At 48.3% G+C, this 15,545-nt stretch overlaps 1 protein-coding gene across 2 annotated transcripts; it reads left to right on the top strand.

Annotated features, from left to right (window-relative positions):
* Positions 1-225: 225 nt before the first annotated feature.
* Positions 226-3,252, top strand: HAND1 (heart and neural crest derivatives expressed 1). Of its 2 annotated transcripts, none has more exons than XM_066277424.1 (2): positions 226-978; positions 2,558-3,252. In XM_066277424.1, exons 1-2 carry the CDS (start codon positions 433-435, stop codon positions 2,660-2,662), a joined length of 651 nt encoding a protein of 216 aa, XP_066133521.1. In that variant the 5' UTR covers positions 226-432; the 3' UTR covers positions 2,663-3,252. The 2 variants fall into 2 exon arrangements, with proteins under 2 accessions (XP_066133521.1, XP_066133520.1); XM_066277423.1 differs by having other exon boundaries at positions 2,555-3,252.
* The last annotated feature ends 12,293 nt before the right edge of the window (positions 3,253-15,545 follow it).

Below are 15,545 nucleotides of genomic sequence, written 5' to 3'. Positions count from 1 at the left end.
GGGAACTGGGGGGGGGGGGCGGCGGGGGCGGGGCGCCTCCCTGTCCCTGAAGGCAGCCTGGAGGCGAGGTGAGTGGCGCAAGCTGAGCTTAATACCAGGGCCAGCCACCCCCTCCTCTTCCCCACCCCCCCTGCCATTGGCTCCAGGGAGAGGTTGACATCAAAGCCTCGGCCTTATATAAGCCAGACCCTGAAGGGGAGGCTGCAGAAGGGTTAAACAGGTCTCTCGACATCAGCAACCTCGCGACGCACGGAAGGCGGCGGTGACAGACAGCGGCAGGGTGTGCATCTCTTCTTTAGCCTTGTCTCGGATTCTCCCAAAGCCCGCGCACACCGGAGTGCCGCCCCAGAGCCCACGGCGGCGCCGGCAGTCTCTGGGGTGCATGGGGCAGCACTAGCTGGGCTGGCGGTGCAGGCCAGGTGCCGCTCCAACATGAACCTCGTGGGCGGCTACGCGCACCACCACCACCATCACCACCCGCACCCCGCGCACCCCGTGCTGCACGAGCCCTTCATCTTCGGCCCAGCCTCGCGCTGTCACCAGGAGCGGCCCTACTTCCAGAGCTGGCTGCTGAGCCCCCCTGACGCTGCTCCGGACTTCCCCATCGCTGGCGGGCCACCGCCCACAGCTGCGGCAGCCTCTGCTGCTTACGGTCCGGACGCCAGGTCCTGCCAGAGTCCGGGGCGCCTGGAAGCCCTGAGCGGCCGACTGGGCCGGCGGAAAGGCTCAGGACCCAAGAAGGAGCGGAAGCGCACGGAGAGTATTAACAGCGCGTTTGCGGAGCTGCGCGAGTGCATTCCCAACGTGCCGGCCGACACCAAGCTCTCCAAGATCAAGACTCTGCGCCTAGCTACCAGCTACATCGCCTACCTGATGGACGTGCTGGCCAAGGACGCACAGGCTGGCGACCCCGAGGCCTTCAAGGCCGAAATCAAGAAGGTGGACGGCGGCCGTGAGAGCAAACGGAAAAGGGAGCTGGTAAGTTGGGGAAACTGCATGCTCCAGCCAAGCGCGAGCGACGAGCACCCGAAGGCGAACGCGCAATGGAAGGAGTCTGTATCGCCTTGTGCAAGATTTTGAGAGGCTGCGGGTGTTCTGAGATAGTTGAAATGTGGGACGGTGAGCGTGAGGGAGAAAGAGTCATATTCGAATTTAGTTTGTAGTGTGGGATATTGTTTATAAGCCTGTGAATGAAGACAGAATTTAACGTTTTTGGAGGGGGTCACAGTGTCTTTTTAGAAAATCCATTCGAAGCTTCAGACCCCAGAAAATACACATACCATATATTTCGCTACTGATTTCGAGGGGTCTCTAGCTATCCCTGGGCTTTCCTGGAAGCCATTCAAGAGTACTATAGGAGTTCCTTACTTTAATGTTCATGAGTGTGAATTTATGCTTATGAGTTTAGTTAGTTTTCAAAAGGCTTTTGCTGGAGAGACTAGTCTACTTCCATCGTCATACAGATGGGGGAACTGAGGCCCAGAGTGGGACGGGACAAGAAGGCCACCTACCCGAGGGGTCAGAGGTGCAGCTGGGCTAAAATAAGTCAGGTTTTCTACTCCAAGTCCAGAATGTGTTCCTCCGCGCCACTTCCCACGGGCTAGTTCCAAGGGCGACCTTGATGGTTTGGTGTGTGAACACCGACGTGGGATACGTCTCCCCCACCTCTTTGGCTTTGGAGATCACAGTCTATACTCGGCCTTTCTCGACCCTCCCCGGCGAGGATGACACTTTCTGAGCCAGGTTCTGCTGGCCCAGGGCTGTAGAACCTCAGAGGGCGGAGATTTCCAGGCTGGAGAACTAGTTTCGTGGAAGCTGACTCGAGAGCCCCACCGGGTTTGATCTGACCCGCGGGGGCTGTGGTCAGCTAGGGAAAGCTCACCTGGGGAGACTGGAGAAGATAGCTAGGCATCCAGTCTCGACACCGCGCCCAGGGCCAGAGGAGATGCAGGCCCCAGCGACGCCTCCGTGGTAGTTACTGGGCGTATTCCCACCTTCTACACGTCGCCGCCTCCTTCAAGTAGCTCCGCTTGGTTTCTGCTTGAGAGTGGGGCAGGGGGCCTGCTAGGCCGGGTCGACTGCGCTCTGCCTAGCTGTCTGAAGCTTCCCAGCACCGGCTGGAGGGAACCCAACCAAGTACCCAAGCCCAGGCACTAAACCACTTTGGAAAGCCTGTGCGATGTGTGGGGACAGCAGGTCCGCGACCGAGCAGGGAAAACGGCCGATCCCACCCCTCCAGGCCCAACCCTTGCAGTCTCTCTAGGGTGCCGCCACACCAAACCTAGCGCATCAGTGTCACTAGACGCAGAATATTCTTACGGGGAATTCCAGCGGCTGCCAGCCCATCTTGCCCCAAGAACTCGGCGCATAAAGGCAAATTTTATGAGCCTGTTTGCCTATTTTGCAAACAGAAATCCGTCACTTATTTAAAGGCTCCCAGTTACTGCTCCCAATACCTTCCCCCCACCCCACCCCACTCTATGCTTGGGAGGCTGGAGCAGAACATTTTAAACCTGTCTCTTTCGCCCCTTTTTTTGTGTGTGTCCTCTGGCAGCAGCAGCAGCACGAAGGCTTTCCTCCTGCCCTGGGCCCAGGCGAGAAGAGGATTAAAGGGCGCACAGGCTGGCCACAGCAAGTGTGGGCGCTGGAGTTAAACCAGTGAGCCGGGGCCGCGCCGAGGACCCCGCCGCCGCGCCCGACCCCGGAGGCCCGGGAGGAGAGGAAGGCGGCGGCAGAGCCAGGCTCTGGGTGTCAGGGGCGTATGGGGGCATCCTGCCGAGCCTCTGCTGCGAGCTGGCAGCTCGCTGGCTGCAACAACCCACTTGGATCGCACGTGCAATGTCATTTGAAATTGTTTTTAATACATTAAGAGAAAGAGAAATATATATATATATATCCACCCCCGGAATCGAGAGGGCGGCTCTGGGCACTATGCCGGAGGGAGAGACTGCAGGACCCGAGCGGCCAAGACGCACCCTTCCCACCCTTCTGGAGCGAAATCTGGAGCCCCCAGCGCCTTCCCCACAATGCTATCTGGCTCTTTCTCATCCCCTCCCCACTTCCAGTCCAAACCCTCCAGCGCTCAATTCCCTAATTAAAATGCAATAAGAGGAATCAATAGTTTACTGCCAAGGACAGAGACCCAGATCGGCAAGATGGAGGCCTGCCTTTCGTTGTTGATCTCCCTCAGACAGTGGTGTTTTTATTTTATATTACGTCGCTGCACTTCCTACTTAGTTCCAAGGGAAACACTTTTTTCCTCCCTCCTTCCCTCCCTCCCTCCCTCCCTCCCTCCTTTCCTTCTCTCCCTCCCTCCCTCCCTCCTTTCCTTCTCTCCTACCTTCTCCCCTTCCCTCTGTAAATAAAAGCTTTTCCCTGTGTTGAAAAGTTTTTATGTATTTAAACTACCTACAGTGCCTGCTGCGCTCAGGTGTTTGTTTATTTCCCGTCCCCACCCTTTTTCTACCTCAAATCTATGTGACCACTCACCACCCCCTTTCTTTGCCAAAGCAGTATCTATGCTCTTGACTAATAAAACATTTTCCAAAATTGGAGAAAGCCTGTGTGATGTCTTGGTGGGTATCCCTGGCTTCATTGTTTCTGCTCAGTGGAGAGTCTCCTGTTCCTACTTTCGATAAATGCCAAACCAAACTGCAAATCAAGCCGAGGGGAGGGGCCTGGAATGAAGAACAAAGTTCTCCTTAGAATATAATCGCGGGATGTGATAACTTTCGTGAACCCAAAGAAAGGAAAACTGAAAAGGAATTAGGCCCAGATTGTTAGGCTAGGATTTAGGTGGGTCGGCATGCGGGTTGGTCTAGCGCCGGGTTAGCATGTCTGCATCCATGTCTGCAGGCAGTGGGTCTGGGGTTATCGGAAAGGGGCGTCATCCCGAGGTCAGTGTCGCTGGGAAGAGAGGGATGCGCTTAAGAATCCTGTGTTTATGCAGATGAAATGATAAACGCGTAGGTATACGTGTAATGGTGCAGGAACCCACACGGAGCCCAGTGCCTGTGCAGGGGGCAGGCACCGTGCACTCAGCACAGCACCCAGCATGCTGTAAGGCCTGGACGAGCCACAGCAGCTATTGTCTTATACGTGAGTGAAGTAAGCTTGTGAATGCTTATGGTTAAATGGACACATTTGAGTTTCTCTCCAGAAACAACACACTCAACAAATAACGGTGAGAGAATATGTGTTTGTGCAAAGGGGTGGGGTATGTGCATTCTAACCCCGCCACTTGTGCAGCAGCCATCTTGGTGCTCCCACGTGCGCGCCCGTGGCTGGGCGTGGGGGTGACTAAAAGTGTGCGCACTCGCCAAGTAGTGGCCCGTGCTGAGCTAAACCGGGGCAGGCAAATGAAGACGTTTACCAGCCCTGAATAACAGAATACAGACAACGAGTTTTGCTGGCGCACCACTGTGTGCGAGGCGCTCGGCTAAGCGCTTTCCTGCCTCTGAACAGCTCCCACGATTGCCCGAGGATCGCGTGATCTCCAGTGCTTGTACAGGTCTCCCGCGCTTCCTCCGAGAGAGGCGCGAGGACACGCGCGCGGGCCCCTTGGCGCATTCTAGCTCCACATCAGGAGCTAGGGGACCTCGGCTTGGGGCCGAGAAAGGAGACCTCTGGCAGCTCCGGGGCCAGGCTTGTCCAGGAGCCTCGTTCTGGCACCGGGGTGAATATGGGGCCCCATTAGTCTTGGCTGTAAACACCGTGGCAGGGGCCGAGCGGCCACGCGGGCCTTTCCGGACACGAAGGAGTTAATAAAAGGTGTTTTATGGACGTGAGGAAACGGTGGGGGAGGTGTGAGCTTCTCTCCACTTCTACCCCCCTACTTTTTTCTTTTTTCCCTCTCGCCACCCGCCTCCAGATCAAACAGGCCGGTGATTTAACTAGGGCAACACCTCGCGGTAATGAGCCGTCCTGGCACACCCCTCCCCCTCCCAGTTCCCGGCCCCAGGCCCCAAGGCCCCTCGGGCAGGAGCAGGAAAAAAAAAAAAAGAAAAAGAAAAAGAAAAAAATCGAGTCTCCCCCCCCCCCTTTTTCTTTCCAATAGCTGGGAAGCCCCTTAGAAAACCTGGTACTCACGGGGACACTGAAACTCAGAGAGCAAACTGACGGAAGTGCCCCAGCACAGAGGGGGCCTTTCTGGGATTCGAACCCAGGACTCCACTTAGTTTAGGACCTTCCTTGGTCTAAACGCTGAGCGCAACTCTGGGGACTATTTTTAGCCCCCGAAGCATCCTAGGCACGGGAAGAATGCGCACGGGTCCCGCTTTTTTGTATCCCTGGCCAGTGAAAGGAGAGAGGGTACGGACGGTACCGCCTGCGCAGCCGAGCCACACTGGGCCTACCCAGGCCTGATCAGAAAACCCCTTCGGGCAGGGCCCGAACACCCACTGAGCCGGTGGAGCCTCAGGTTCAGCCCAGCCCGGTCCGGTCCGGTCCAATCTCAGCCCAAGGACCTGGGAGCTGAGATGCGGCTGCGCCCACTGAGGGATCAGCGGGCGTCCTCCCACACTTTCCCCAAGCCTTATTCCAGGGGCTTTGGATGCCGGCGTCCCAGTCCCAGCCCCCTTCTGGCCTGGAAAAGCTGAGCCCCCGGAGAGGGACGGAGTAGCTCCAGGTTTCACAAACCAGTCTGCCCCGGGGCTCTAGATGGTCTCAAACTTCTCACCTGCCGCCGGCTCTCAAGCCTCTCCCGGCCTTTAGTCTTTCCCTTCCGTGAAATGGCTGGAGAGCCTGTGGCTTACCGTCTTACTCTCTCCCAGGGTTCAACACGGTTTGTCGGAAACCTACCTCGATCCGGCTGTGGCAGAAGCAGTGTCATTATTATTATTTTTAAGGGCATCACCTTCTTTTTTTCAAATCTGGGGGGAAAACGGAATGGTCACGGACTTAAAAGTAAATTCCAGGAGCTTCTCATAAGGAAATAGTCATTGATGTTACAAACCTTTAACTACCGGGACTAGTCTACTAAGGAGTGAAAAATAGGAAACAACCCAGGTGTACTATAATTACAGAATTATAACTGGTTAAAAAAATCCATCCGTGTCGTGGGTGACTACGCAGCCACTAGCAAAATATGTTAGAGTTGACATGGATATTGTTCACGAGATATTGAGTATGTGTGTGTGTGTGAGTGTGTGTGTGTGTGACTGAAGACTGTCCATGGCCTTTGTGGAAAAATAAATGAATGAACGAATAAATATGGTACCATTCATGGGGAAAAAGTGGAAGAAGACATCAAGACATTCATACCTCTACCTATGAGTTGTGGAAACAAGGATCATTTTGACTTTTCCTCTGCTCAGCTATTTCTTTTTCTACAATTTCAGATGCTGAATAATATAGTTTTTAGAATAAAAAAATTAAGCTGCAATTTTCTTCTAACTTCTCTTGAGGTCAGCATACTCTCTGGACACTGTTGAGTCAATACACATTCATTGAGCACCCACTTAATTTATACCCAGTGTCTAGCTGTGGGTATAAATATAATGAGCAAGAAAAAAATCCATATATTCACCACCAATTAACATACAATAGTAAATGTTTGTCTTGAAGAGTTGAACATTCCTTCTACACAGCAAATACAGACTTTTCCTCACATTTAAAACCTATTAATGCATGAAAGAATAACAACAGCTAAAATTTGTTAAGGAAATTATGTAAGCCCTTGGCATGCATTATTTCATTTATGCTTAACGAGGATTATTTCTCGTAAACCTCGTGAGGATTGAGTGAGGCTAATACTGAGGAAGCTCAGGCTCAGAGAGGTGAAGGGTTTGGTTGATGGTCACACAGACAATAAAGGCTGGGAGAGCTTGGATCAAGGGGCAGGGTCTGGCTGTCTCCAGGGACGTGGTTTTTCCCCACATCTCGGAGGACCTCTAGGATGTGCATACGCGTGTGTGTGCATACACAATACAGCCTCTCAGTCTGACCTTCCTTAGTAGAGGAAGGTAGAGAAAGAAACACAAGGGGGTTTGTGAAAGGATCTGAGATTCTAACTTGAGCCTTCGCCTGGGACCCTCTTCCTCTGTCCTGGCTCAGAGTGGATCCCATCTATACAGCGAGGAAGGGGGTGGGCTCCTCAACCTCTAGGTTCCTTCCTGTCTGTTACACTGACGCTGGGAATTGACTTCCCGCTGGTGAAAAACTCAGCGTGTTATTCTTCATGCCAGCCTATGATGTCTGCATAGCGCACGCACCTTTCCTTGAAACTTTCGCTTCTCTGAGCACATTTTTCTCCCCAGAAACTAGAAGGAAGCAGGGTAGGGATTATGACTCCTCACGGACAGAAGGAGAAAGGAAAACCCAGAGAGGTGAAGTGATCGGCTCAGGGACACATGTCTATCAAGGGATTAGAAGGCAGCCCAGAGGCTTCAGGCCCAGGGCTCTTTTGGAAAAGGCTATGGGCCCTTTCTCTTCATGCAACTAACAGTTAAGCTTATGGTCTTGCTAAATCCTCATAAAAGAAACGAAACTAAGAAATCAGCCAATCTCATTTTTAAATGAAAAGTGACTGGGAAGAAAAAATATGCAGGCTCTAAAGTGTCTGAAACCAGTCTCCTGATTTAAACCTAATTTGTTTGAAAAAAAAATTTTTTTTTTTAGCCGAGTGAGTTTTTACAGCTGAGCTCTCCCAAACCCATAAAAAACAAGGTTTATATGGGAAATAGTGAAAGACTCTTAACTATAATACACAGCGTCTAATGTAAGCAGACATAGACACTATATAAAGCTCCTACGAATGTTATTAAAACAAACAGAAATACACATTTATCCCCACAGAATGGACAACGGAAGGCATCGGACTTCCAGGGAGTTCCAGAAGCTTTAAGGTTCACTGAAATGTTCAAAGCACCCCATAACACGAGGACTTCAAAGACCCTTACTCACTATCCAAACATTTCCCTCATTTTACAGAAGGGAAAACTGAGGCCCCAAAAGGGGAAGACTTTGCCCAAGGTCACACAGGGAGTTGTATTCCTCTTTCTTTTGTCTACTTAACACCTTTGACTCCTAGTGAAGGATAAAGAACAATTCAGTGGCCAAGAGATCCCATATACGTTCCTGAGCCTCCATTTTCTTATCTACAAAATGGGAGAGAGCATTGCCTGGACTTCCTGGGTGTGTGAGGATTGAATGAGATAAGCTGGGCAAAGGATGCAAGGTGGTCCACTGCAGAGCTCCTCTTATTACTTTCCTTAACCCTCACGATAACCTTGTAAGGCATTAAGGATTTATTTCGGCTTGTTTGCCTACATGTTTTGGAAAGGTAGGACATATTTCTGACAGGCACAGAAGGCTGTTGTGACTTGTCCAAGGGCACACAGCCAGTGAGTGGATTCCTGGTTCAAAGCCCTCACATTCCAAATCATGAAGGTAAACTGAGGGGCAGGCAGGCGATAGCAGTTGAACCTTGAAACCATATGAGGCAGTGCTATACAGTTGAAATATAATGCAAGTCACAAATGCGAGCTATGTATGTATTCAATAATTACAATTTCTTTAGAAGCCACATTAAAAAGTAAAGAAAAACAGATGAAATGAAATGTAATAATATATGTTATGATATTTATATATTATATATTCATTTGATTGAATGTCTAAAATATACTTTCAACATGTAGTCAATATAAGATTGTTAATGAGATATTTTACTTTTTTTTCATACTAAGCCTTCAAAATTGGGGGCGTTTTATACTTAAAGCACGTCTCAGATTGTACCACACTGCAAACATTCAATAGCTACATGTGGCTAATGGCTGCCATATTGAACAATGCAGGTCTTAAGGCTCATGTAGCAGGAATTTAAAACACACAGCTTTATTTAATCGTATCAATAAATAGCCGCCATTTACTAACCATTTACTGTGTATCAGGCAGCAGTGCTCAATATATATGGGCTCACTGACCCCCTTTGAACAACCACTGGAGGTAATTTGTTCATAGTTACATAACTATTAAGATGCAGGCTTTGCTTGTAGACCCCAACCCATCTGTCTCCCAAACATCTTTTAGCTGCTGAATTCCATGACTTCCAGAGACATTTGAGGACTGTGGTTGGACAGTGAGCTATGGAGGGTCCTTTAGGGGTTCCACCCATCTAAGATGGGCTAACAAAACCGTTCCTCAACCCACAGAAATCTTGTCAGGCTAAAATAGGAACAAGTCTTTGAAAGGGTTTTAAAACATAGAGAATATAGCCCAGAGAAGGGGCCAAGGTCAATAGGGAGGTCTAGTCTGGCACCCAGATGAGCTTGGTTAGATGAGCTGTGTGACATTGGGCAGGTTTATTAACCTCTCTGAGCCCCAGAGCCCTCTTCTGTAAAAAGGAAAGCAGAACAGCTCACAGAGTTGTGAAGATCCCAAAGCTCTTAGCCTGGCCCAGCATAGACTGTGACCAACACGATCTACTATTACTGCTCTTGTAGTTTGGGCTGGGCCTGATTTGGAAGCAACCAGGAATGGCAGGTCATGGGAAGGGAAGATGGCCTTCCCCAGCTACCTGAGCCCCAGCTCGTGGCTCAGGGTAGTACTCTGGCAGTCCAATGGTAGGATGTGGGGGGTGTTCATGGGAGTGTGAGAACAGCTGGTGCAGTGGAAGGAGCACTAGACATAGAGGTCAAGAGGAGGGGGTTCAGCCTTCTGCATGAACTTGGGTATTTTAGTGTCCTTAATGGACCTTGGTGTTATCTATAAAACAGAAGGTGGGACCAGAGATCTAAGTACCTTCCTGCTTTGACTGTCTGTATTTTTAGAACAGTATGAATCAATGCATTCATCAAACGTTGCATCTGTGAGAGGGACAGAAAATGCCCCTCAGCCTTCCCATGTAGTCTGGGGCTGCCAATGCCTAAGAGGAGGGCGCCACCTGGTGGCCACATTCCCTCTGTGTTTTGTGGAGAGAAATGAGCCAGGTCTCCAAACTCCGCGCTGTGCAGAATGACTGGAGAGTGCCAGGCACACTTTTTCTAACTTCTTTTTCAGTTCAAGGAGACAGAGAGGGGTCACAGAGCCAGGAGTCCTGGGCAGGAGCATAACTCCTGAGAGAGGTTGGGGTTTTACAATCCAAGATCTCTGAAGCTTTCTTCCCTAAAGGCACTTTGGGACAGGAGTCTGTGTTCCCCAATTACGTAAAGTCTAAAATGCATCAAGTATTTTCTTCTGCTTCTTGTATAGGAGCCACTGAACAAAACATAATCTTCTGGTAACTCAAAACCCTTTTGCCACTACTGCACGGGGCTAACGGCATGCAGATGGCTGTTTCCCCCTGCACTGACTACTTCAGACCTCTGGATCCTGAGCTGTAACAGCTTTTCGCTACCCTGCCACCTTCCCCATACTGTCATTATTCTACTTCTCTCTGCGGTAGAGGTCGCATGGTACACAGAAGAGTCAGAATGGTTTGGTTTCAAATTCTGGCTCATCCTGATACCTCTATGTCAGCCATCTAATTTCTCTGAGCCTGAGTTTCCCCACCTGGAAGTGAGGGATTATCGCTTGTTGGCAGGTTTGTCTGAGGAATACGGGCTATATAAACAGTAACAGAATAGAAAAAATATTCTACCACATTGTCAGGCACCCAGTAGGTGTTTAACAAATAATAGCTATTATTTCTGCAGGTATGTCATCCCGACTGCTTGGGAAATATTCCTAGAGGGAAACACAAATAGAATGCGTTTGAAAATGGCATTAGAAACCAGAAATAAAACACTCTTACTGCTGAAGGTGGAGGAACCACCTTGGAACTGTTAAAATTGTCTCAGCCAAGTTCAACCTCATCTAGTTAAGGTAAACCCTACTGGCAGGATGGGCTTGTCAGTAACTGGGCTTCGCTAAGCTTCCTTAGATACGACTCCACCTTCAGGCTGTGGCTGTTGACATGGCTGAGTCTGACCCCTGCCCAGCTGACTTCACTGCTGCCCCTGAAGCCCGTGCCACTCCTGCATGTGGACATCTCCTAGCAGGATCCTCGGAGGGTCTGGCTTAACACAAGTCTCCTCACTTAGCAGAGCCCATCCCTGCTGGTGGCCAGGAGCCCTAAGGAAGTCTCCTTAGCCGCCTTAATTAAACTCGTTACATTTGCTAAGCCTCATTGGCTTCTCTAAGGCAAGAGCCTATTACGCAGGCATGCACACTTGTGTGCACGCACGCACGGCTCCGTGCGCTGGGCTCCGAGACTTCATCGCAGGGCCTGGCATTTTTAGCTGTGTCGAGGTATTAACTGCTCTGAAATTCCCGGCTCCTGGAGGACAGGGTCCGTGTTCAGTTTCTCTTAGGCAGCCAGCCCACCACAGACACACATTTTCTTGACCACATTTGTTGTTTGGATTGATTTTTAATAATAGTAGGTTTGGTGACTCCACTTGCAAGCTCCTCACTTGGGCATCTAAGGTTTTCTGCTCCGGACTGGACTTCCCCTCACCCTCTGTCTCCTGCCAAAGCTTCCGTCTCCTTCATGGGCCTGCATAGGAGCCTCTTCTTCCAGGACATTCCCTTGCTTTTCAGAAAGCCTTTTTTCTTCCTATTTTACCCTTACTCTGAATCCTGTAGCTACAGATGTAGTATGGTTATATACAGAGTTGGTAAAGAGATTCTTTGATATGCCTACAGATGTGGCCATAGTCACATATGCAGGCATTTGTGCATATATGTATATACATATAGGTGTATACATGTGATATATAACTGCACTCCCACGTTGTATATATTCATACTCGTAAAATTTGTATACATATATAGTATATATAGCTAGTATTTCTAAACTGATAGAAGTATTCTGTCATTATTATTTTACAATTTTGACACATATAATTATATAAAAGTATAATCGTTTTAAAACCGGTCCCCAATTATTTGACATACAGGTTGTTTCCAGTTCTTCCCTGTTCTAAAATACTCCCATGAGATACTAGCTTCTTCAATTAGTAGGCAGCAGGGCACAGTGGTTTCTGGAGTCAGAAGGACCTGTGTTTGACTCTCATCCTCATGACTTTCTGATGACCTTGGACAAGCCATTCCCCTTTCTCAACTTCTGTTTTCTTGTCTACAATATACAGAGAATAATCGTACTGATAGGGTCCTAAGGCATGTCAAGTGCTTAACACTGGACCTATCACATAGTAAGTGCTCAGTGAAAAAAACCCAGCACCCATCTGGAAGGCAGAAGATGAGAATGTACTTTGATTTCCCCACTCACCAGTGTGAGCTGTATGTTACTATTTTGTAGTGTGTCACAACACCCATGGAGCTAATGGGTGATCGTCTTTTATAACAATTAAGTACCACTCAAATTTAAGTTCATGTTATTGTCTTTTACTTCTCTGTTTTCTACAGGTTTTAGGAATATGTAACTTTATGCAAGCGGAGTGTATATGTTTTGAGGGCACTTAAAAATATTGCTTTGCTATTTTATAGATTTGGTGAAAATGGTTCAGGCCCATTGGAAACAATTTGGAGAATACCAGAAAAGCACAGAGGAGAAAGTAAGACTTCAAACCCCACCGTGGTTGGCATGTTGGTTGTGGCCTTCTCTTATTTGCTACTCTCGTGGTGCCCTGGGAAGGACAGGGCAGGCGTCAGCTGTTTCAGAAATGTCTGTCGACTTCAACCAGATTGACTCTTTAACAGTGGCACGCTCCAGCTCTGTCCCTCTCAGCCAACCTCTGACAGTTTCATTAACCCCTTTAAATCATGCAGGTGCCTTTACACCTCCTGGGCTTGTTAATCTCTGTTCAGGTCTGGTAAGTTAAAACCTGGCTGGAAAGTTGGATGTACCTTGTTAACCTCCATTAAACCCTATTAAATTTCCTAACTAGAGTCTTAGTGACTTCTAGGAATCCCTCATTAAAATTTAGTAAATTCAGTTGATGGGGACAAGGGTAAGTGTTGTGGCTGCCCTGCTTCAAAGCGTGACATTCCTGAATTCTTTGATGGTGGGGTTGGCGTGCCCTAGGACCAGATGACCCAATCCTGGGAGTGCCTCTAGCTCTCTTACTTGGGCAAGTTCCTCAGCCTTGCTGCATTTACACCTCTGTAAATTGGAGTTAATAATAGTTCCTACTTCATATGATTGTGGTAAGATCAGATGAATCAATGCAAACTGTAAAACCTGTAATGTGTCTGGCATGCATACTACACTTATATGGCTATTATTTCTGGATATGAAAGGTACTTATATACTAAAAAACTGTTACATAAATGGAAGATTCAATTCAGACATTGTGTGTCCTTCTACATGCCAGGCACTGTGCTAGAAAATGTGGATTAATGTGGATTATTTCCACTCTGGTTTTATGCAGACTGAAGATCATCCACTGGAATGATTCATCTCGACAGGGTCTTCGTGGCTGTGCATGTCACTGTACTTGCTCAGGCTCTGACACTTCTGAGCTGTCTGAGGTTGAACATAGCTCCCTGGCTCTTAGGGAGTTGGACTCAGTGCTTTCTAAACCTGGATGTGCATACAAGTTCCCCAGATTTTGTAAAAGTAGTTCCTGGGCCCCACTTCAGGAGATTCTTTTAGCAATTCTCACTGCGAACTTTTAACCAGAATCCAGATGAGGTTGAAGCTGCTGGACTGGGAAACCCCTAGACCCGACGAGTGCTCAACTTTTTGGGCGTGAGTCTTACCTGGGAAAATTAGATTTACATTCCTGAAATTCAGCCTCTGAGCTTTCCCTTCTGAGAATCTGGCATGGGGACCCAGGAAGTGGCTCTTTCAAAAACACTGAACCACAGATGATCTGATATTCAATATTCCAAAGGCCTATTTTGAAAAATAAGTGTCTGGTTCCCAGTGAAACTTCTAATGATACATTCAGATGTGGGTTCATCCTTCCATGACAACCAATGTCTGTGCATTCTTAAAGGAGGTTGACTTCAGACAGGGTCAGCCTGTTTGGGGAAGCTTGGGGACAACGCATGCCTTTGAGGCTCAGTGGGTGATGGGTGAGGACGTGGGGCAACCCTCAGCAGTCGGACATGAAAGAACAGGAGGGCAGCAGACTGCAGAGCGGAAGGAATTTATGTTACACCTCAATTGAAAGGGCAACAAGTTATGAAAATTGGAACTTCCTTTGCTTTCTGAAGGAAATCAACTTTAAGGGATCCTTAAGTCAGGGTAGTCAACCTTTTTATACCTACCGCCCACTTTTGTATCTCTGTTAGTAGTAAAATTTTCTAACCGCCCACCGGTTCCACAGTAATGGTGATTTATAAAGTAGCAAAGTAATTTCACTTTATAAAATTTATAAAGCAGAGTTACAGCAAGGTAAAGCATATAATAATAATTACTTACCAAGTACTTTATGTTGGATTTTCGCTAAGTTTGGAAGAATAAATATTTATAAAATAACTTACTATAGTTAAATCTACTTTTTTATTTATACTTTTGGTTGCTCCGCTACTGCCCATCATGAAAGCTGGAACGCCCTCTAGTGGGCAGGAGGGACCAGGTTGACTACCACTGCTCTAAGTGATGGCCTTCAGCAACATTCATCATTAATCACAGTGACAGCCAGACTCCCCGCCCTCCTTGCCCCAAAATGCTTCCTGAACAGTCACTCTCCACACTACTGACAGGGGAGGACAGGAGGGGAGGAGGGAGGACACTGTAAATTTTGGTGCTGCTTACAGTTTTAGAGCTAGCATGTATTCTAGCTAATAAAAAGTACTTACTGCATTTCTTTCTTTCATGCTGCTGAGGACAGAGGTGTGCTTTAAGTGACACTAGTGACAGATTTGAAGTGAAAGACCTGAGTCAGACTGAGGCTTGGCTGGGCAGGGAGCTTCATCCAATGGGCCTCATGGACCTCCACCAATCAAGCTCAGTCCGATAACCCTTTATGTCAGGGGACTTGGTTAAAAGGCGGATTCTAATTCAGTGGATGGCTTGGCAGGTGATGGGGGCAGAGATTTCTAACAAGAACTCTGTACCTACTGTTAAATTTAAACATTGAGGTAAATTATTTACATAAAGGTCTACATTTCCAGCTCCTCTTGTCAAACTGCAAGAACAGGCCACGCCAAGCTAGCATTCTCACGTGGAACACCAGGCTGGAGCCAAGGAGCGGTTGCCCCCCCCCCAGAAGAAACCGGAAGTTCCCAGTTTGCAGCACGCCCCCTGCATAATTTCAATTTGCAGATCTTCTTCCAGTTTACTTAGGACTCTCATTTTATAGACCAGGGGTCGGGAATCTATGGCTCGTGAGCCAGATGTGGCTCTTTTGATGGCTGTATCTGGCTCGCAGACAAATCTTTAATAAAAAAAATAACGTTAAAAATATAAAACATTCTCATGTATTACAATCCATTCATTTCCTACCGCTCATGTTCATGGTTGCAGGTGGCTGGAGCCAATCACAGCTGTCCTCCAGGACAACACCAAATTTTTATTGGATAATGCGTAACATACACAGGTCGTTGTATGGCTCTCATGGAATTACATTTTAAAATATGTGGCGTTCATGGCTCTCTCGGCCAAAAAGGTTCCCGACCCCTGTTATAGATGGATAACCGAAGACCCAGAGAGGGAA

Source organism: Saccopteryx bilineata, chromosome 4 (genome assembly GCF_036850765.1).
Source record: "Saccopteryx bilineata isolate mSacBil1 chromosome 4, mSacBil1_pri_phased_curated, whole genome shotgun sequence".
NCBI classification, from domain to species: domain Eukaryota; kingdom Metazoa; phylum Chordata; class Mammalia; order Chiroptera; family Emballonuridae; genus Saccopteryx; species Saccopteryx bilineata.
Note: the sequence above shows the minus strand (reverse complement) of the source record. Positions and strands in the feature narration are given on the sequence as shown.

What these genes read in the sequence shown, in the direction of transcription:
- HAND1 (XM_066277423.1), top strand. Translation starts at nt 433, where the DNA reads ATGAACCTCGTGGGCGGCTACGCGCACCACCACCACCATCACCACCCG. An exon ending in GCAAACGGAAAAGGGAGCTG is followed by an intron (nt 979 to 2,554) that starts GTAAGTTGGGGA and finishes GTCCTCTGGCAG; the next exon opens with CAGCAGCAGCACGAAGGCTT.